The sequence below is a fragment of the Carlito syrichta genome, unplaced genomic scaffold (genome assembly GCF_000164805.1).
Source record: "Carlito syrichta isolate Samal-C Ts95f unplaced genomic scaffold, Tarsius_syrichta-2.0.1 Scaffold303959, whole genome shotgun sequence".
NCBI lineage: Eukaryota > Metazoa > Chordata > Mammalia > Primates > Tarsiidae > Carlito > Carlito syrichta.
The window spans coordinates 179,582-203,618 of record NW_007248055.1 but is presented as its reverse complement, the minus strand read 5'-3'; the positions used below and the strand labels follow the sequence as shown (position 1 = coordinate 203,618).

At 38.3% G+C, this 24,037-nt stretch overlaps 1 protein-coding gene across 3 annotated transcripts in view; it reads right to left on the bottom strand.

Moving 5' to 3' along the window:
* The window catches only part of RGS7BP (regulator of G protein signaling 7 binding protein), a 110,285-nt gene that overhangs the window by 18,287 nt on the left and 67,961 nt on the right, over nucleotides 1-24,037 (bottom strand). For all 3 annotated transcript variants that reach the window (XM_008059222.2, XM_008059224.2, XM_008059223.2), the window contains exons 3-4: nucleotides 19,447-19,577; nucleotides 724-871 (exon numbers count right to left, since the gene is read on the bottom strand). In XM_008059222.2, the coding sequence (XP_008057413.1) occupies nucleotides 724-871; nucleotides 19,447-19,577 (279 nt within the window). The remainder of the gene's footprint in view (nucleotides 1-723; nucleotides 872-19,446; nucleotides 19,578-24,037) is intronic.

Below are 24,037 nucleotides of genomic sequence, written 5' to 3'. Positions count from 1 at the left end.
AGAATTTAATTTTCAGCATATAGATAGGACATGGCACGTATTATAATACTGTAACTCCCTTTTCTCAAGTGAAATAGAATCACTATAAAATCTCTTCTTCCCAAGAAAGAAACTTTCTAGAAGTGAGCTCCTGAAATTGTTAAGACAATGCATTAACTTGCTTTGACCATGAAGGGGCCATCAGCTATCTTTGGAGAATGAGAGAAGTGGGATCTGGTATATTTGTGAACTGAACAGAATGCTTAGTGCCCGAATAGCCCCTAAGCAGGCCATTCCATGTACCTGAAATCTGAGTGTCTACTAGAGACATCCTTGTATAATTTTGTATTCTTCTCCCCTAAACAAATGAAATTTTTGGAAAGCAGCCCAGTGGGTGAACTGTGACAGAATGCAGATCCAACTTGCTCCCCTCCAAGGAGAAATACTGTTCTCATTTTCCATGGAGATGCAATGTGTTAGAGTGGGGTAAGCAGAGGCCTAGGTGCCTGCACCTACTGTAGGTACCACCATTCCCCTGTAAAATTGGGCAACTTGCCCTCTCTGTCAGTTTTCTTAGCTGCAGATTAGGCAGGCTCCAAGGTCCCTGCCAGCACTATGCTTTTTTGGCAGACCAGAGAGAGCTCTGTTTCTGAATCTGAAGTAGAAAACCTCCACTCTCTGTGGCCTCTAAGAGCATTAGCTGGAGGAGGATTGACAGTCTATTCAGGGTAACTTCCCACTTACCTTTCAGTATTTTCAATGTCTGTGGAAACCTGCCAGGAATGTTGCTGACTATCGACGGGGGGTGATGAGGAGTCCTCTATGGCAGGAGTTTCAGCACTCTCTTCAATTTTGCAATCCAAACTCTTGGTTCCCCCACCAGGTTCTTTTCCTAAGTCGGAGGGGGAGAGGGGATGGGGGGGTTATTAGTAAAGAGAAAGGGGATAAGAAATCACAAATCCAAGGTCTACACCCAGGATATCCCTGCAAAGGTTGGCTATGCTTTGAGTCAAATGCACCATTAGCTCTAATGGCTTTCTGAACAATAAAACAATTGCGTGTGTTTGTATATCTGTAGTGCCAAAAAATGTGTACACATTTTAAGAAAGGAAAAAACTGTATAAAAATTGTAATACTCAATCAGATAAGTACAAACCATGTTTGACTTCTCCAATTACAAGAGGTGCTCAGAGTGGTTACCATCAGTGTCCAGACACTTCTGATGACGGCAAACATCTCTTAAAATGTGTATATAATTTTTTGGCACCCCTGGTATATATATCTGTATATATGTATGTGTGTTTTGTGTGTGCATATAGCATATTTTCACAATCTGGGAAAGATAACTTGAGGTCAATGCAACCAAAATACCAAGATAAAATTAAGGCCCCTGTCTTTGATGAGGTATCAGTGCTTTGTAACTCATTCTTAGTGAATTAGATCAAGTTAGATCTGGAAGGAGGATGTAGCTTTTGGAACTGTACTGTTTTTTGGTCCCTAGATGCAGGGGCAGGTAAAAGGGTCAGGAGCAGGAGCAGGTGACACCCAGCAGGAAGAATGAGAGCTCCTGCTGTTCTCTCTGATTCTAGACACTGGCTCTCTCAGTCAGCAGCAGAGATCTTGCATCTGCCTTCCAATGTCTTGACTGTTTAACTCCTTTAGTGCAACCTTCTATGAGGAGAGAGCTCGGCGTTATGATCCAGCCTTACTCTGCTGACACCGGGAAGTGTCATCAACTCAAGTACCAAGTGAAGGCCTTGTACTGCGTAGCCATCTACAGCAATGCACGGTCAACACATTAAGACTAGTATTCGCCACAACTGATCTCAAGTGGATAAATGAATACTTTCTGGGGAAAAAAAATCTCCAAATTAGTTCAGCCATAAATTTATGTAAAATTAAATGGGAGGGCTTGGCTATGAACTAGTTATATTCTGTTAATGTCTTTCAATCTGCCTTGAAAATCTGTGCATCCACAGGGGTGTACCATACAAGTGGCCAACAAGGCCTGAGAACTGGGTTTTAAGCCTGTCTTTGTCATTTGTTTATTCACTCACCTCATTCATTCATTCACTTACAAATACTTCTTAGCTGTAGTACCAAGCACTGGGCTTGATGCTAGAGATACAGAGGTGAAAGAAAAATGTAGTCTCTGTCTGATGGAGCTTAAAGTGCTGGAAATAGACAATACAAAGATACAAATAATTTCCATGCTGTTGTATAGCATCATGTCATCTTAGGAAAAGGGTAGCTTTTAGTCTTTCATCCAGTTTTATTTTTATTATGTGGATATAGTTCCAGACTGTTCGTTAGGCAATTGTTACAGCCCACGTGAATTGAACATTCATGAGGTAATAGCTACATCACCTTATCTCAGTTTTCCCAATCCTGGTGTGATTATTTTGCATTAATAAGAAAACAAACAAAAAATAGAACATACAAATGTATGAAGTGGATGGCTGTTCATGGTAAAAATCGAATGGGAAGTCTTTTTCCTTGGATTCCTAATCTAGAGGGAATTAGCAAAAATCTTTCCCCTGCGATTTCTACCCCATGTGGCAGCAACACAAAGAGAAAGAGTCAAGCGATTAATTGGTGACTAATATTTCACCAAATTATAGTAGAAATGGACCTCTGACCATAAGCTAAAGTACAAATACAAGTTTACTGATTCTTCCTTGTGTACTTCATGCACATTGATCCTGGGTGATGGAACTTGCCTGAGGAATTGTTTTTTCAATTTTATGGTATGCTGTTGGGTGGAAATTAATTAAGCACATAAATTAGCACATTACCATTTCACAGTTGGAGGGCACTGACCTCTTAAAAGCATTTGCATTTTGCCTCCCGGCAGAGTGCAGCAAATGTAGTCAGTCCACTTGCTACCTACCTCTAGGCAGGGTCAGCCTTAGGACATGAGTCTGAGCAAGTGTGGCTGAAATCTGGGGTAGGGACAAAAGCAGAGGCTTCCAAAAAACAGCCCTCTGCTTTTCAAAACTCTGAAGGGTCCTATGACGCTCCTGTGGGTTGGAAATGCCGGCAAATGGTGCACGGCATCACAAAGGAGGAAGGGAATATACACACACAGACAGAATTCTCTGGTTTATAAGCTTTGCCTGGTTTGGGGACCACAGTATTTCTTGTCCTGTGGTCAGAACTACAGAGTCTGAAGCTTTTATTCCAATGGGGACAAGGGAGGACACAAGGAATGTGATATTTCTTCTCTCCACCGCCCTCATATTATATACCTTTTACATGCAAAGGCACAAACATAATCCAGTTGACATCTTTGATTACACTTATTGTCTGTGATTATTCTACTATATAAGATAAACACTATTCCGTAACTTTTTCAAAGCAAAATATATTTTCAAAGGCATTCCTGAAACACCCATGAGCTTTGGGTGGCAAGTAATATTCTCCTCTTCCTTATTTTCAGGGCTTCTAGATCTAACCCTGCTAATGTGACTGAACCAGAATGAAAACCTTCAGTGTTAGACCTCAGAGTAGGGCTTTCTGTCAGCCCACAGAATCTCTGCAGAAGTTGATATTGTGTCTTCTCTGACTAAAATGTCTTAAAAGACAGAAAAGATCAATATGAATTTAAGGAGTTTCCAGTTCCAGAACATAGTGGTGTCAAGTGAACTCTGCAAATGAATTAGAATTGCTTTTATTTATTGGTAGCACTGACTTTATGCTAGGTATCCCTTTCCACATTACATGTTTACCGCCTTCATAGAATTTTCCCTTATTAGCTTTTCTAAATCTTGCTTACGTATTTGCTTATTGGCTTACTGTTTGCCCTCCTTTTCCCCACCTTCATTTCTCATTTCCAAACTACACAGGTAAACACTGGATGTCCAGGATCTTTATCTGTTTTCTTCATCTATAAGCTCAGTACCAAGAACCAAGCCTTACACATAGTAGAATCACAATATATACACAGCATTTAAAAAGGTAATCATACTATGTATGTTGTTATACAATGCATTTTGCTACTTTAATATGGCTTAGAAATATTTTCATGTTAGTACATTTGACTTATGGAATGTGTTCTAATGGAGGGGTAGTATTCCAAAATAAGGAATGTAGGTTGTGATTGTTCTGCTTTTCCACAATATCCAACACTCGTATAGGACCGATTCTTTGAAGCTGAATACTGAGACAAAGTGTACATATATACATTTTATATTTTAATATGCATTGCCAAGTTGGCCTCCGAAAAGCCTATGCTAATTTATACTTTACTTTTATCAACCGTAAACCAGAGGACCCATTTTCCCACACCTTTGCCAGCAGTTCATATTATCAACATAATTTTTGCTAATCTAATGGGGGAAAATAGAATCTCATAGCACTTTTATTTTTCATTTCCTTTATTACTACTGAAACTAAATTTATTTTCATATGTTAATTGACCCTTTGCATTTCTTCTTTACATTTCCTGTTCACATCATTTGCCCATTGAAGCAATGAGTTGTCTTTCCTATTGATTTGCAGGCGTTCTCGCCGTGAAATGGAAAGTGATCATTTGTTATCACATATACTGCTTATATCTCTCAGCCTATTATGTCTTTTAATTTTGTTTATAATGTTTGTTGTGAGTTAATTTTGTATAGTCAAAGCTGATCACCTTTCAAAATGTTTTTTGGCTTTATGATGTCTTGCCTAGATTTTCTTCTAATACTTACACAGCTTTGAAATGCTCAGCTCTATAATTCCTCTGTAATTTATTTTGCATATGGTGTGATATGAGAATCTAACTTTTTTGCTTAAATGAAGAGCCAATTGCTCCAATGCTATTTACAAACTTTTCTATTGACTTTACTGCTCTTTCTAATATATTAAGTTCTCATATAAATGTGAGTTTGTTTCTGGACACATTATTTATTTTGTGTTTATTTCTTTGTTTATCCTTGGCCAATTCCATGGTATTTTAATTATTATGGTCTTAGTATTTGGTAGGAAAAATTCTCCTTCATTGATAGTTTTTCATTGAAATTTCTGAATCCACTGCAACTGAAGCTATTAATTACTACCATGTGGGACTTGGACATTTAATAAAGGATGAAGCATTGCTTATTTCTTCAGTATTGTTTAATTCTAATGGTTTGTTTAAAATACTTCCTCTTCTTGAGCTAATGTTGATAATTCATTCATCTTAGAAGACCATCCACTAAATACATTTTTAATAGTATAAAGTTGAATATAGTTTTTTCTCATAACTGTCCCATATCCCTAATGTTGTTTATTTTTGGCTCCCAATTTCTTTGTATACCACTATTTCTTGAATTTCATATGTACCTTCCTCTTTCTTGAATTCAGCTTTCATTTTTGGGAGCATATTCTCGACTAATTACTTCAGAAGAGATGTGTGGAATGCAAAATTTCTTAGTTTTTACATGACTGAAAATACATTTTCTCTTCTCTTTCTTTGTGCTTACACTTAGACTCTAATTGGCTAGATATAGAAATCTGTGTTCAAACTAAGTTTTTCTAAGAAATTGGATGACATTGTTCTCTTGTCTTCTATCTATACCTAGGGATGCTTTGTATCTAGCCTGTTTATGGCACTCTGAAAAATTTTTAGGTTGTTATCTTTAAACATTCAAGTTCTAAAATGGCTCCTAAATATGGCTAGGTATGTGGTATTTTCATGTTATTTTTTCTTGGCATTTGCCATTTATTTTCTCCAGTTTATTATTTTGGAAATATATAAAGATTATATGTAATGTTTTATACATAAAAGTATATGTATAATTCTTTTAATAAACCATTTAAGAGTAGGTTGCAAGCCGGGCTCGGTGGCTCAGCCTGTAATCCCGTGCCTTGGGAGGCTGAGGTGAGTGTATTGCCTGAGCCTGCGGGTTCGAGACCCACCTGGGCAGTGAGACCTCATCTCTACAATAAATCAAAAATCAGCCGGGCATGGTAGCACGCGCCTGTGATTCCGGCTACTCGGAAGGCTGAGGCGGAAGGATCACCGGAGTCTGGCAGGTTGAGGCTGCAGTGTCTGGGAGCAGCCACTGCAATACAGTCTGGGCAATGGAGTGAAACTCCAACCCCCGCCAAAAATAAGTAAATAACACTTTATCCTAAATATTTCAGTACATTTCTCCTAAAGAACAATGATGCTTTCCTATGTAACCTTAAAACAATTATCACACCAAAATTTTAAAATTGTTATTACATATGATTCAATACAATTTGATACACTACTATGATTTAATATATAATCTATATTAAAATTTTCCCAAATGTTCCAATAATGCCCTTTATAGCTTTTTTTTTTTTTAAATCGAGGGATCCAGTTAAGGACTATCCACTAAATTTCTTTGTTATGTTTCTTTATACTTTTTAAATTTAGAATAGCATCTTTGCCTTTATTTTTGTCTTTAATGTCACGAATATTTTTGAATGAAGAGTTCAGACCTATTGTTTTATATAATGTCTTTCCTTTTGGATTTGTCTGATTGTTCCCATGTACCTAGATTCAGAGCAAACATTTTTGTTAAGAATATTATAGATGTGATATTGTGTCCTTCTTGGTGCATCACATCAGAAGGCACATGAGACAGTCTGTCCCATTATTAATAATACTAAGTATTATTAATTGCTTAGTTAAAGTGATTTCTGTCAGCTTTTACCATTGTAAATGTACCCCTTTCCTTCTGTAATTATGATGTAATCTACAAAGTGATTCATTGAGATAGTATCTTTTAAACACAAATATATATACAAATATATATGTGTATATATATATATATATATTAGGGTTGGGAAAGTTTTTAAAATTTTCTTGATTATCTACTTCTCTCAATTCTCTCTGTTCTTTCAGAATTCCTATTTTATACTGGAGTCTCTGGATCTACCTTTCAAATTTCTTAACTATCCCCCATAAATTATCTTTTAGGATAAATTCTGAGACAGTACATTCTCTTGATCTTTCAGTTCACCATTTTAGTTTCTCAATATTTTCTCATGATAATTGTTAAGACAGTGAAGGGTTTGAGATTTACCCTACTTGCAAATTAGATTTTTTTTTTTTTTTTTAGTTTCATGGGTACTAGAAGAAGACAAGAGATTTCTGGGTCAGTGATAAAGATAGTTTATTATGTATAGCATAGCACGAGTAAGAGTATCAACATTTGTGCTTGTTTTTTGAGTCCAAAGTCCCATAGAAGATGCAAAAGGGCCAGACAATAACTGCACACACAGTGTGCGTGTGACAGGAGAGGAACCCTGAGTTCTGGGGTTCTGTGTCTTTTATAACATGTCTGCCCTTGGCTCCAAAGGGGAATATTTCATTTTACTGGAAGGAGGCATTGTCTGTATTTTCCTAGGCATTTGTTACATAAACATCAATGAACAAATCAGATTAAAACAAAGAACAAGGTGAGTGGATTGCCTGAGCCCGCGGGTTTGCGACCCGCCTGGGCAGCGAGACCTCATCTCTACAATAAATCAAAAAATCAGCCGGGCGTGGTAGCACATGCCTGTAATTCCGGCTGCTTGGAAGGCTGAGGAGGAAAGATCGCTGGAGCCCAGCAGGTCGAGGTTGCGGTGGCCGGGAGCGGCCACTGCACTCCAGTCTGGGCGACAGAGTGAGACTCCGACTCAAAAAAAAAAAAAAGAAAAAAACAAAACAAAACAAAACAAAGAACAGTCAGCACCTCACTTTGCATGATGTGCAGAATGCAAGAGACCAAAAAAGAATTCTCTCCCAACACTAATTAACCCATCTATTGAGTTTTTATTTGATGAATAACATTTTTATTTCTAACAAATCTGGCTGCTGCTTTTTTTTGTTGCAGACAAAAATTGTCTTATGGATACAACAGGCTCATAAATGTATTTAAATATATTGATTATATATATATTAAAATTTTTGCCACTTTTAAAATTTGCTCTTCAACTATTAGTTATTTGTTTCTTGCATTTGATATCTCCCCCTCTCTTTTAAAATCAAGATCTCTCTTTGTCACCCAGGCTGGCATGATCACAGCTCACCACAGCCTTGACCTTCTGGGTTCAGGTGATCCTTCCACCTCAGCCTCCCAAGTAGCTGGGACTACAAGTGTGTGCCACCACACCCAGCTAAATTTTTTATTTATTGTAGAGACAAGGTCTCACTATGTTTCTTACATTGATGTCAAACTCCTGGACTTGGGCACTCCTCCCACCTCGGTCTCCCAAAGTGCTGGGATTATAGGTATAAGCCATTATGCCCAGCATATATCTTTTTACAGTGTTGGCTTTTCCTAAAAATCTGGTCATGCCTGAATGTCTACTCAGATATGTCTTTGAGGACTTCTTTTTGCCTATTGTTCTAATAACAATATCCGCCTACTGGTGATTGTGGAGAAAAGGTGTGTGGCTGGACAATGTGTGTCTAAAACATTTATTCTGGCCATTGCCAGACCATCACCACCATTGCGTTGCTAGACTCTGGTGTGGCCATGTGCTCTTTGAGCTAGGGCTGTCTCCATATTTCCTGGCTTTGGTCCCCTCCCCCACTTTGGGGAGGTCAATCCCCTCTTTCTCTCTCTCTAATTTACGTTCCAAATAAACTATATTTTCTAATCTAAAAAAAAATCAAATAAAACATTTATTCTGGGTTCAAGAATTTCCCATCTCCAAGGATAAGTTACCTGAGCACCCTGCCTATTTTTGGCGCTAGGCCTGCTTTAAGTTTCCTGTATAGAACTTCTACTCCACTGAGATGTACTGAACAATTTAGCCTTGGGAAAAAACACAGTAATCATGTGTTTGCTTTTTTTTCCTTCTGCGGCTGTCCTTGTGGAGGCTCAGATTTATTTTATACTCTTTTCTGCTTTGCTGCCCAATCCTGACGACACTCACTCCAGGTTTCCTCCTGGGGCAAGCCCTGATGGTCTCTACGGCTCAAGGTGGGGCAGCCCCGCTTTTCAATGCAATTTCATACATTAATTTCCCTGACAACAGTTCCGGCAACCTTTTTCATGATTTGTATTTGTTGACTCTGAGTCTGAAGTACCTCTGGAATGGATCTCATTTTTGCAGAAATTTTCTCTTGCTTGAATTTCTTCTTTTTCTTCTTGAGTTTCTTATCTGCTATAGTTTCCTCTGTTTATTTCCACCAATCCAGTCCCAGCTGATTTCTAGCTTTGGGAAATTCCTTAAAATTTCTGGTTTGTTGAAGTCATCTTTCCTTGTTTTTCAAGGCAATGGAAGGCTGTTCTATGTTTTCCACCCTCTATGTTCTTTTCCTCTTGTAATTAGAAGTGGCCAGGTGACAGAGTTATGGCCAATGGACTATGAGCAGAAGTGTTACATGTTTCTTTGGGGCTGATCCCTAAAAATCTTACAATGGAATCCTCCGTGCTTTCTTGTTTTCCCTTGCCCATTGGATGAATGCAGAAAATGGAAAGAGCAACATTGCTCACTCTGTTCCTTCTCTGGACTGAACTTTGCCATCGGTGAATAATGAGCTTTCATTGCTCTAATCCATTGAGATTTGGTGTTGCCTCATATAGCAGTTACCTTACCCTGACAAATATAAGAACTAATATGGATTTATGTTTTCATTACGTTTTTCATTAGGTTTTTCTGTTATTTCAATAGATTTTTCAGTAGGAAGGGAAATATACACATAAGTACAGTCCCATATCTCTGGATTCACCTTTCTTCTAATTACACTCCCTCTCTTTTGATAATAGATGCAGAATGAAAGCAATTCGCTCACCTATACAATAATCACCCATTGGAACTTTACTCTTCTCCAGGCACTGTGCTAGATGATACAATGCTGAACAAGCTTAACAGTGAGCAAAGTCTAGAGAGGACAACAGACAAAAAACCAGAAAACTACCCCTTAAGGTAACATGTGCTATTATCAGTGCCATGGAAATGCTTGAGAGACATATTGGGTGGGCATTGACCCAGACTTGGAGGGCAGGAAAAGTTTCCTGTAGAAGTCCCATCTAAGTCAGGACTTATAGGAATGGGCAAGGTGAAAGGAATGGGTGCTGAGTAGAGTAGGATGGGTCGTATGTTCCAAACAGAGGGAAAAACTGGAAAGAACTTACAAGTTGAGACTCCTTGAAGTAGTTCAAGATGCTGTTCGACAGGATAGGGTATGGGGGAAAGATGAGATGAGCAGGAAACCCGCCTGCTAGCGGGTTATGAGGTTGGAGAGGTCAGCAGGGTCAGCTCATAGACGTTTTTCCGAGCCACACAAAGGAGTCAGCAGAGCCTCCACAAACCCAGACAGTGGCCAATTTGAGTTCTTCATTCTCAGCTTCCTGTCCTTTGAGAAGCTGTCCTCAGAATGAAGCACATGTTTTCTAACATCAGAGGGGGCTCCTTGACCTGTTCTTACAAAAGGGGTCAACATGTGCTTCCAAATGGTGACTTCTAGTCAATGTTGTACATTGCCCAAGGGAGTAAATGTGCATTTAAAATCATTTCTTATTATGAAATGAAAAACTCTGTCCCCTGAAAAATCAATTTCAGGCCTCAGTGAACAAATATTTGCTCAGGAGAGGATGGGGGTAGGGGATGAAGAGAGCCCTTAGAGCACCTTAAAATCATACTGGGCTGGTTGCAGCAGCACTGTTTAGAACTAGGACATCAAAAACTTGGCCACTTTCCTTAGAGTTTCGCAAAGCTTTTTGCCTTCAGCTCCTTGGGGACTTCTGTGTATTTTTGGCTTGTTTATGGATAATATAATAGGCATGTTTGAGGGAAAGTTAAGGGAAACCACCCATGAAGCCCATAACAGATTGGAAGACTGGTTATTCTTACATTCGTGAGAAATGGTTGGTTGTTCAGGAGGAACACAAACACATCTGACAGCGGGACAGTCTCAAGAGTACAGTAGCATACCCTCAGCCTTGGAAGTCTTAGGCCCTAGCACCGGAGGATTGGCTGGGAGCCCGTTATCACACCCACTCTAGAGACCGCCTTCTTTATTATCTCTTATTTATTTTATCCTCTTTCTTCTCTGTTGGTGTTTTCCTCTATTCCTTTTTTCTTTTTCCCTTCCATTCCTTCTTGCTTTTCTGCCTGTCTTCAGTCTGCCAGTGACAATGGGAGGTGCTGCCATAGATGGTATCTCTTTGGGGGTCCTTAGTTTGGTCTCTAGTGTCCAGCAAAGGCAATTTTATCCATTTGAGGAAATTTCTCCTGGAATCAAAACAAATCAGTCTTCTGTGAGCTAATACTATATCACTGCCCTATCGTTTCCTTGATGACAGAGGAAAATTTCCTATGTCTTTTGTGCTCCTGACATACATGCTCTGTGCTATGATACTAAGCACAGAGCAGGCTTTCAGGACAGTTTTCACAGTGACTGAATGTGAACAACAAAATGGACATGGCTTACATCAGATTCAAGGTTGCTTGTCCAAATAGTTATCCTAACTCTCCTGTATTTTCATACGGGTAGGTGCTTTTTAACTCCATGCACTGAGAAAAGGACTGGAAAAATGTAGGCTGTTTTTAAAGTAATCCACTTTTACACTCTCGTGTTTCTAAAAAGCATGAGTTTAAATAGAAATAAGTTATATTCATTCAGTTAGTCATTTACCCATATTAAAAAATAGTTTCAAAGGCTTTTCTACACTATGATAAGAAGATATTCTTAGGGCCATAAAACGCATGGCAGAAAATAACAATTGTACCATATACAAAGCTCCATCCTTTCCATGCACCGGGAAATAAACATTTTCCAGTTCAGAAGACATACAGAGCTATCCCCTCCCCACTGCCCCATGTCCTATTCTGTGCTCTTTGTGGCACTGTTGTCCCATCACTGCCCCAAGAGTAGCACCCTTTGTGGTGGCATCGTGTAGCTGCGAGAGAAAGCAGAAGCAAAGACCCCCTTGGAACACAGAAGAAGAGCAGACAGTGGAAGAGACATTCAAAGGAAAAGCTTACGGGACTTTGATCCTAAATAGGGCAGAACAATGCGCAAGTTGTAGTTACTGTATAATTAATTAATTCTGGCTTTTCCATAATGGGTGCCATGGCTAAATCATGCTACTTTTAGATTGCATAAATGCTTCATTTTATTTATTTACTTTTACTACATGCAATAATCACTTAGAATTAAGTTTCTTCACTCAATGTAAAATGTTTTGTAAGTCATAAAATGATTGATGGAATCAACCTTCCCTCCAATCTTAAAAGTAGCTTTCTAAACTTAGTGTTGTTTGGTAAGAAACTAAATAAATAGTGAACTGTATCCACTAAACGTGGTTTTGAAATATGCTCTTTAATCATTAAATGAGCCAAATCTGTAGATAAAATTCAGCCAACCATAGTACTATCCTCCATTTCTCCATTTGATATCGTCTCCTAACCTCCTCCAATGCAGCTTAGTGGGAATGGTCTAGGGTAGTTGAACAATCACAAACCTAGCAGTGGGACCAATGTGCTATGTGACCTTGAGCTACTTACCTCATTGAGCCTCAGTCTTCATCTGTGAAATGGGGAAAATAATCTTGAGGATAAAATTAGATAACATGTATAAAGCACCTGGCAAATAGAAGTTACTCAGTGAGTGGAAGTTGCTATCCTATGACAATGGCTAGGACAATGGATCCTGTGACAAATATAGTGTCCTACTCACAGGTCTATGAAGACATGGAGATAGAGTAATAGGGAGTTTTAGATTACTCTTGGATTACAGAAGTTGGTTTTGTTTATATTCTTTAAACCCTTCAAGCCTATTCTGGTCTTGCACATCAAATACCAATGTTCAATGTTCTTGTCATTCAAGTCTCAGATTAAATGTCATCTCCTCAGAACACTTTAACTATCCCATCTAGAGTAGCCACTCAGTCATTTTATATTACAACATTCATTCTATTTCAACCATCTGCATTGCTCTTACTGATATTTGGGATTTTTAGAAAATTTAATTATTTCTGTTCTTTCTTCCTTTTCCCTTCCCCTCCCTATACTTCCTCTTCCTTTCTTCACTCCACAGGCACTCTCTCTCTGCACTAGAATACATACTTCATAAGATCAAGAGCCTTCTCAGTCTTTTTTTTTTTTTTTTTGAGTTGGAGTCTCACTTCACTGCCCAGGCTGGAGTGCAGTGGCACCGCTCACGGTCACTCCAGCGTCAACCTGCTGGGTTCCAGCGATCCTTCCACCCCAGCCTTCCAAGTAGCTGGAACTACAGGCTCATGCTACCATGCCTGGCGAACTTTTTATTTTATTGTAGAGACGAGGTCTCACCAAGTTGTCTGGGCTGGTCTCGAACCCCCGGGCTCAGGCAATCCACTCACCTTGGCCTCCCAAAGTGCTGGGATTACAGGCTGAGCCACTGAGCCGGCCAGAACCTCCTCAGTCTTAATTGTTGCAATCACCTAGCACCTAGAACAATGCCTTACATATAATAGATGCTCAATAAATATTTGTTCAGAGAATGAATGCATGTTTACTCAGAATTTGAATCATAGTCTAGTTTAAGATTTATTCTACTTTACTTCTTCTAACTCACTGTTCTATTTTGGAGTCAATTGCCTCATTACATTAGAAAATAAGGTCTTTGTGGCTATATTCTATTTCTGTCTTTATGTTGCTTTTTTTTTTTTTTTTTTTTTGAGTTGGAGTCTCACTCTGTCGCCCAGACTGGAGTGCAGTGGCCGCTCCCGGCCACCGCAGCCTCGACCTGCTGGGCTCCGGCGATCTTTCCGCCTCAGCCTTCCGAGTAGCCGGAACTACAGGCACGCGCTACCATGCCCGGCTGATTTTTTGATTTATTGTAGAGATGAGGTCTGGCTGCCCAGGCGGGTCTCGAACCCGCGGGCTCAGGCAATTCACTTACCTCAGCCTCCCAAAGGTGCGGGATGACAGGCTGAGCCACTGAGCCCGGCTTTGTTGCTTTTTTTTTATTGGTGTGGGTCATTTCCTTTACGTTTCTTAATATGATGCTGAATATACTGGCGTTCTCGCTGCTCATAGTCTCGTCTTTGTCTTGAGTTCATCCTGTATTTTGCTGGATGGTGGTTCATTAATTACTCATTAGCACATATTGAGCTCTCAGCTCACAGTAGATTCTAAATTAAGATTTTTCAACTTTTAACATTTCTCTATCCTTTCTCTTTTGTGATTATATCTTTTCTGCATTTTTAAAAATCTCTGTAATTATCATGTTGGCACATTTGAGGGAAAGAACCCATCTTATCTTAGGAAGAAGAAGGGAGGATGGATTACTCTCAAAAGATTTAGGGACAATTTTGCTGTAAGCTGTGGTGGAGGGGCAAGCAGAGTCAGGGAGGACCACTGACTGAGCAAGGTGAACTGAGAGCAAATATGGAGAGGGGAAGTTCACATATAAAGAAGCTGGACTGGAGTGTTCTGTCATCTCTGCTCCTTTCAGAATGGGAATGTGGCTATAACTGATTGCATGGGGGAAAAAAGGTGAGAGAGAGGCAAGCCATGGTTAAAATAGTAAGACCATCCAGTTCCCTTAGAAACCTGGCTCCACTCTCTGCCCACAAAGTGAATGAAACCTGTAATCTCATTTCATCCAGTGGCAGAAAACAGGCATTAGTGGTCATTGTGCCATGTGGACTCAGTAATGGAAAAGGATTTCCTACATAACTAACCTCAGAGAAGTGAGAACAACTATTTTTCACTATAAGCATAGAAATTAGACTTTGTCAAGTAATGCTCCGATCTACAACTTAAAGTATTAGAATATGAAACTATACAAGATGACTAATATTATTTCCATCTGTAATACAAACACAGTTTTTCAGAGCCACTCTCTACCTGATATAACCCAGTAGCCTTTATTCAATGTGAATTTGACCTCACGTCACTGTAATTTACTCTCATTTTGTTGGCTATAAAAAATAAAATCACTTTAGTAATGCTTTTCTTCATTTCTTTGGAAACAGCATGGTCTTACAAAGTATAAAAGATTTCCAAGTAGATTGTACCAATCAGACTTATGAGACAGCAAAAATTCAGAAGCCTGACGCATGAAACAAACATGAAGATCCATTGGAGATATTGTTAACGACTAAGGATACCTATAATTTGCCTAATTGAGAGAGAAAGATCACCTTCATTACCAAATTCAAGCCCTCTGCAGGAGATTTAAAAGTACCTGAGGCTTATTTTTCTCAGAAAGAAACTATACTCATAACCCCTGTAGTGACCTTGTGTGCCCTTTCTCTCAGAGAGTAAACTCCTGTCATGACTACTCAGCACAATAGTAAAACTAAGGGAGATATACAGTGCAGTCTGAACTTCGGGTAGCAGACAAGGAGATAGATAAACAAAAAACAAATGTACAGATAACTGTGAAACAACTTGGTTTCAGTATCTAATCTTAACCAAAAATTGACCAGAGACTCTCATAGAGAGCCAAGTTTAGTGACTCAGTTGCAATCCATTTCCTTTCCTTGATGGAAAAGCAATGCTAATGAAGAGGAGAGTGGCAAACCTCGAGCACTTACACAGAGGGAAAAGAATTTAGCTTACTTGAATATTATTCAAATACCAATTTTTATTATAGCATTAAAAGAAACAAACCAGATAGAGATCCTAGACGGGAGATTTTGATGTTGCAGGTCAGAATGGGAATCACATTCCCCTAGGACTCTGGAGACTATTTGATTTCTCAGAGGAAGGGTTTAGTGAAGTCATCCAGATAGATTTGTTCCCTAGCCCAAGGCCACACCAGAGGTGCCACTGTTTGAATAAAGAGTAAATTGTTTTGTAATATTAGTCTGGCATCTTAAATCTCAGTTGACAGACTTCTTTCTAGTGGATAAATGGTCCCTTTTGCTAAGATATGGCATGTATATGTTATATAAATACATACTTATATTTTATGTACATTTTCTGTTTTTATGAAGATGAAGCATTCATTTGCCTTTTCCTCCAAAGCTGTTGTAAGTCTTCTCAGGCTTGCTGACTCCTCTCTGTCTACTTGTATGTATAGGGACTCCAAGCTTCCAGGACCAATCACATGTTATGTCTCTTAATTTGCCCAACTCTTCTCTTAAACTTTTTAAAGACTCTTGTGCTGTGGTCTGTAGACCTACTTCTTCCTCAACTGATTTCTGTCAATCCATGGTCACTGGAGTCAAATATTCCTTTTGTTTTAGCCAGGGTCTCCCAAGGAGTCAGCAGCAATTTTTAAATACTTATATATTAGCTGGAGGCTTCTGGGCACAGACAGGCTACTCTACAGTTTCTAATGATACCAAAGAAAGAACAAAATCTAGTGACTCCAGCTGACATTCTCTATGTTATCTTGATGGTAGGAATATGAACTGGAACACAGTAAAAACAAACTTGGAGTCCAAAATAATAATATATAATCCTTAGGTGTAATAAAGATATGAATGGTGGAAATAAAGACATAGACAAGATGTATCATACAAATAAAGAAAATTTAAAATTTAAAAATGATTTCTTTAATAGAATCATCTCTTCCCAAGAGCCAGTATTTTATTTCTTTCAGGAAATTTGTCTAGTATACATTTTCATGCATATGTTTTCTAATGCTTTATTTCTCTGGTTTAGTGACATTTTCCCTCATGCCTAGTGCTAGTAACTTATCTCCATCTTCAATATAGTTTTTAACACTACATATTACTATTTTCTTTACTCCTAGATTAAATGAGAATTTCTCACCAATAAAGAAGTCTCCTCTTCATTGCCTCAACTTTACTGGTACCAGGACAAAGACAACAATCCATAGGGCAGTTAGCTCTTGGACTTACATTCTGGAAACACAAGAGTCTTGCCAGGAGTGTAATGGTACACACATACTTCCGAAAAGAGTAAAGAAATATGGTTTGAGGATTACAGATGGGAATCAGAAAGTTACAAATACATTTGGTTGAAAAAAATCCCAATAAATTGTTTTGTTTTTTTTTTCCCCAGTAGCAAAAGAAATTCATTTTAGAGGAGTTTCTGATTTAGTGGGTCTGGAAAGGGAAACTAAAATTTGCATTTCTAACAAATGATTTGAATGCTGATGCTGTTAGTTCAGGGACTACTAAAATTTAAGAACCACAGCCTATTTCAATGGTCATGTCAATGGTTCACGGAGAAAATGTGCTATATGAGCCATCACAGCTCACACTCATCAGAGGCACCTACCCCTTTTGTAATTGCTTTTCATCAGCGTGGGGGAAAAAGAAGAAAGCGTCAAGTGATGTTGAAAGCATGAACGTAGGGTAGTAGAGAGTAGCAAAAGAACAGCTTGGAAGTTTTTCTTTTTATTCATATGGCGTTGGGGGTGTGATTCTTTTTTTTTTTTTTTTTTTTTTTTTGCTTCAATGGGTAGAGCAGCAGTTCTTAATCTTCATTGTGTTTCAGAATCACCTGGAGTGCTCCCAGAGATTTAAATTCAATAGGTCTTTGGATAAGATCCAGGAGGCTGCATGTTTATGCAGCATCTTGGATAATTATGAAACAGATTTTCTAAGGATTACACACTAAGTCACAATGATTTTAGAAGAAGATAGAAATCCAAGTGGAGACTTAATCCTGCATGGGGGAGAAACCAAAGTTGTTATCAGGTATTTTCCTTTTAAGAGTGGCACATAGAAGTTGAGGTACTAGAGCAGAGGGCAGGTGTTATATTTAATTTTTAAAACGAGACAGGGAAGAAAGCAGAGCAGAGACTGACAGTGAAGACAGGTTGCAAACCAAAAAATTAGAGAGGGAGTGAGAATGAAGGTCACTGTGCTTTAAGGACACGCCATCAGCAAAGAAGATACCGAAGATACCTGGGGGAGTAAAACTACCAGTATGTCCGGTCTACTCAATCATTAAAAAGAATAAACATATTACTCTGTATGTCTGTATGAGTGTTTATATGTGAATGTGTGTGTGTGTGCATGTGTGCGTGCGTATACGTGTGTGTGTGTGTGAGAGAGAGGGAAGGTGGGAGAGGGAGAGAGGGAGAGAGAGAGAGAGAGAGAGAGAGAGAGAGGGAGAGAGAGCTATCAAGCCAATGACACCTGTTTGGATATTATGTCTGAGTAGGCAATTTTCTGATCAGGCATTAGGAATGTCAAGGAGCTAATCTCACTTGTATTAATAACAGAAGTAAGGATGGAAACCCTTGAAAGATCAGCCTTTAGAAGGAAAAAAAGGAAAAAGATATAGTGCTCATATATTGATAAAGATATTCTCCTATCTCCAGAGCAATGTGGCATAATCTTGTTTTTAGTCCTGTTATATGCATACATATATAGAGAGATAAGATTTGATTTTTACAAGTATTTCATCATGTTCTTTAGCACGCTCAAATTGCAATGCTTATTTGATTTCAAATCTTTAACTGCTTCTTCACCTGAAATACTGTTTTTTTTTCCCTTCTCTACTGAACCCTAGCTTCAGAACTCTAAGATTTTTCCGGAGTTTTCCTAAGTTCATTAACCCTTCCTACCTCTGAATTTAAATCATTGTCAAAAATTATCTTCTATGCACACTCCCTACCTCCACCATTCTCCTGAGCTCAAGCACAAATTGTTTATAATCAGAGTTTCCTAGTAAATTACTGTTCAATGAATTAATAAAGAAAATATAGGTTGAATCCTCTGGTAATGGAAACTTTAATCTTCCTCCCCATTATCTATCCCATTCTATCCTTTTCCTTCTTGTAATAACTGGATTAGGTGGGACTGACTTCACCCCTAGCTCTAGGAATGGACCTTGAATACTTTAACCAGATGGTGGGATTCCACCCCTCTATCATGATTGGTTTAGGCCAGACCTGGTCCAATCAGAATAAGGTCAGGAATTTTGCTCTATAGTTAAGAGAAATTCTGTCTCTTGAAGGACCCCCCCAGGGTGTGCAGATGTAAAGACTGGAACTGTTGCAATCAGTTTGCTATGTGAGGGAAGCCAGCTTGAGGGTAAAGTCAACACCCAGAAGGCAGTGCATCATTCAGAATGAGAGTCGGAAGTCTAATCAAACCACGCTGAAGCCACAGCTACCTCTGGAGGGTACAGTCATTTGAGCCAATATATTCTCTTTAGGTTTAGGCCAGGGAAAGAGAGTATCTATTACTAATATGCCTCTCTATTGTTTGTTGCGTTCCTAATATTTTTAAGTCTTTGGGACACTGTCATCTGTCTTCTTGCAACTTAATTCATTTAGGAGAATAGCAGCACTCTTGAATAGTATTACTTCCTAGTAAGATCATTATACATTTTTGCTTCTTATGCTGATTCTAATGAAAATCATCTTCACAAATGATAAGATAATAAATCTGAAAACTGTTTCTATCATAATTTCTATTCAGAACAATTAGTGTTCTTAGGCACTTAGATGGTGCTGATATAGACTTATTAATTTATATATCAATCATTTCCTGAACACTTAAGTCTATCCTAACCGTGTATAGATGGGAAAATAGTATATATGGACACTTTGCCAAAGATTTGTTTTTGTTTAAAATTCCTCAGTGTTTCTGGCAATATATTAAATGTAGATACCTTTTCGATGAAACTGAAGAGACCCCAGCAGACATATGGATTTTAGCATCTCTGTTGTATACATTTCTAAGCAGCACTGCAGCTGGATATAAAGACGACAGATTTCTGGATGGATCTCACCATCTTCCGGGCTGCAGCAGAATGAAAGAGAAAAGCTGTGAACATTCTCAAGATTTCCCTCATCAGCCATTTGTCTCAGCTCTGAGAGGGGAAAATGCTCAATAAAGATTCCATAAAGCCTTGATCCTAAAATATAGGACTTCCTGCTTTCAAACCAATGACCAATGTGACAGTTCTTACATAAGTGTCTTTCTGACTAACAGCTCTTAATTTTTTTTCTCCTTCAGCAGCAGGCTTCTGCCGGGAGCTTAAAATCATAAATGCTTTACGTAATTGAAAATATCAGACATCTTCAATTTAGCTGTTGGAACAAATTTCCAAAATATATTTAAACCATAAGAATCTCTTAACCTACAAGAAGAGATTAAAAGCCCTTGTTTTTAGAGAAACTAATGAGCTATTCAAATTACCAGCTATAAGACAGCTCTTTAATACTAGGGCCCTGACATAATACGATTACAGAGGCAATTGACAAATTATTTTTATCAAAGTTTTTTGTCTCAGACTAAAGGATATTCCTTTATTGTTTGCTATGGCTAGGTTATAAAAGGCCAAATGTTTTTGATGGAGAATGAAAATTTTATGAAAAAAGAGAAAAGCAATAAAATCCAAATAATTATGCCTAACAATCAAAAGTGAAATAAACACTGAACCAATGCTCTAAAATTTATTCTGAAGTCATTGAGTGTTTCTCTATTAAAAATGATAAAACATATATAAATGTGAACATAATAAAACATGGAGTGGTACATTTTGTTTTTTATTAAGAGGAAAAAGTTAGTTGTTGATAAAAATAATACTCTATTTTATATGGAACTAAAATAGCATGTGTTGAATAAAGCAAACCAAATAAAGGGGAAGTTTAGAGATAGATTAGAAGTGAAAGAAGGCCTACGAGTGAACTCTGTCAAATAGCCTAATGAGTTATTTTTACTTCTATCCCATTTGTTTAAAATGCACTTAAATCTGATTTTTAAATGCTGCATTTGGATTTGATTTCTAGGTAAAGTGGGTCAGTGGCAAAATATCAAGAGTAATTATGAGGAAAAAAATGGCTTCATTTTTAAGTTCTAGAATCACAGTAAAACTAATTTGTATGTATACAGCACATTACAGTGATAATTCGTTTTCATTTTCAATTCTTAGGAGATGAGCAAGAGTTTAAACATATGGCTTAAATAACACAGGGAAATGCAAAATTCTTAGCCTCAGTATCAGTGATGTCTGCACAGTCATCCTATGTTTTTCCTGTGTCATAAAGAACAAAATACTTCAGAAGAGCTTACATGCAAAATTTGGCTTTATTTGAAAATTATAAGACTACATTACTTTCTCTTTTGTGTCTCTTGGGTCCAACCCTAGGCCAACATTGGAGGCAAGCGTATCCCTGAAAAAATCTCAGGTTTTCCTTCAGAGCTTGCTCCCTTGGGTGTTTCCACCCTTCAGCTGTCCTCCTGCTACCTGGAGTTTCCCCACCTACCCCATCCCCTTCCCCCCCGACGGAATGTCTCATTACCTCATATCATCTTCAGCTTTTCAAAATGTCTCACTGTCTCACTGTCTCACTGTGTCCCATTCCTTCATGGCCTTGCTAGATTCTGAATGGATAATAATGGGCATGACTGTTTCATGTAATACAATGATCCTGGTATATTATCTACTATAGTACTTCATTGATTGTCATAGAAATATCTGAAGATGGTGTCTTATTCCAAAGGCAGATTAGAGGGAAAATATTTTGTTTTATTATTTTTAAAAAATTGCTTTTTTGAGTTGGAGTCTCACTCTGTTACCCAGGCTGGAGTGCAGTGGCATGCTCACGGCCACCCCAGCGACGACCTGCTGGGCTCCCGTGATCCTGCCGCCTCAGCCTTCTAAGTAGCCAGAACTATAGGTATACGCTACCATGCCCGGCTAATTTTTGATTTATTGTAGAGATGAGGTCTTGCCAAGTTGCCTGGGCTGGTCTCGAATCCGTGGGCTCAGGCAATCCACTCGCCTCGGCCTCCCAAAGTGCTGGGATTACAGGCTGAGCCACCGAGCCCAGCTGAGGGAAAATATTTTAAAGCAGATAGGTTTTTTTTTCTGTGCTGCCTTATCATCACAATAGCAGTTGCCTATTTTCACCTACATATAGCATTTGCTCATATGCAAATTTTGTAAAGTTTAATTTTAATTTTAATTGACTCATAATATTTGTATATATCCATGGGATACAATGTGCTTTTTTGATTCATGTACACAATGTGCAATTATCAAATCAGAGTAATTAGCAAATCCATGACCTCAAATATTTATAATTTCTTTGTGCTTAGAATATTCAGAATCTTCTCTTCTATCTATTGTGACATATAAAATCATATTATTGTTGACTATAGTCACCCTACTGTGCGATAAAACACCAGAACTTATTCCTTCTATCTAACTGTAACTTTGAAAAATATAGATTGCTTCCTCCTTGCATAAGGGCCATGCTAATCTTCATTGTATCATTCAGTTTTAGTGTATGTGCTGCTGAAGTGAACACTCATATGAAGTTTTTTTAAAAACCCTATAATAAATCTGTTGTATGTATTGGACATTTTATAAGAGGGACAATTAGCCAATACAGTATCATTCTAAGCCACGGAGCATTCTTATTTTCAGAAGCACAAAATATGTGCCTAATGGCTCAGTTCCAAAACTATGCAAACTTCATATATAGATGACATTTTATGTAATTTAAACAAATCACTACTGTATTAACATGTCTTAAGAGCCAGTATATTTGTTTATTATTTTACAGCTAGAAAGAGAGAGATAAAATAATACATTAAATGCTTCTGAGAAAAGACATGTCAAAACAGAGATTAAAATGCCTAATTAAACACATTTCTTTGGGTGCCATCTCTCTAATGCCTCTGTAACCCATGAAATTCTAGGAACTGTAGAACTCTTGGGTCCCTCATAAATGTTATGTGAAGGAACTAAATAGGTGCCACCAGAAATACAATCTGCCTAACAAAAATTAGTTGATGCTAAAGTTGCATCATAAATTTTCTGGTTAAAAATTCATATATATACTCATATATTTATCTTTTAATATCTTGGAAAATTTAAGTGTTGAGAAAGAAAGGAAATATTTAAAGAACAGTGGAAAAGCTAAACTATCTTTTTTTGTTTTTTTTTTGAGTTGGAGTTTCACTCTGTCACCCAGACTGGAGTGCAGTGGCCGCTCCCGGCCACCGCAGCCTCGACCTGCTGGGCTCCGGTGATCCTTCCGCCTCAGCCTTCCGAGTAGCTGGAAGGACAGGCACGCGCTACCATGCCCGGCTGATTTTTTGGTTTATTGTAGAGATGAGGTCTCGCCAAGTTGCCCAGGCGGGTCTCGAACCCGCGGACTCAGGCAATCCACTCACCTCAGCCTCCCAAAGCGCGGAATTACAGGCTGAGCTACCGAGGCCGGCTCTAAGCTATCTTTTATGTTAAAGTTTCATGATGCCTAGATCAAGTTACGTTAACTTTAAGCCTTGCAGAATTTATTTCTCCCACCTTTGAGCCTCTATGATCTATTACTAGTACTGATTACTAAAAGCTAATTGAATGAAAAATTGTCAAACAGGTTATAAAACGTTGTACGTTTTAAGTAGTGAATTGAAATACATTTTTGAGAAGCACTGGGAGCATTTGGGTTACCTTTATAATAAATGAGCAAGAGTTGAAATGTGGAGAATAAAGGAAAAGCCAAGAAAACAGCCATTTAAATGATCAAAGCTTCCTTGGAATAAATTACAAGACCTATGAAAACATTTTAAAGTGAAATTGAACCTATGAACTTCCTACATGACTGGAAGCAACTTAACTTGGAGTTAACTTTACCACATATTACTTATCATTAGTCTAAAGTGATATACTCATTAATCAAAGTTTAGATCTTTTAAGAGTCACACCTAAGGGTGGCTCATTTAATTCAGTGAAAGAAATTTTATGACTTAGTGACTATTTGTGTTTATTAATTTTTTTCTATTGAATGTAAATCAAGAGCTAAACTAATCATTTTGATTAATTTCAAAGCCTTAGTATTAATAAAAAAACCCTAAAAATTAATTTAAATAAAATTTCAGCGCATTAGGTCTTAAGTTGAACTTTAAAATATTTAAAATAAGCACCAAATTATGAATCTGCTCTCAATCAACTTCCTACAGATAAGAATCAGGATTTGCCGGGCTCGGTGGCTCAGCCTGTAATCCCGCGCCTTTGGGAGGCTGAGGTGAGTGGATTGCCTGAGCCCGTGGGTTCGAGACCCGCCTGGGCAGCGAGACCTCATCTCTACAATAAATAAAAAAAATTAGCCGGGCATGGTAGCACATGCCTGTAATTCCGGCTACTTGGAAGGCTGAGGCGGAAGGATCGCCGGAGCCCAGCAGGTCGAGGCTGCGGTGGCCGGGAGCGGCCACTGCACTCCAGTCTGGGCGACAGAGTGAGACTCCAA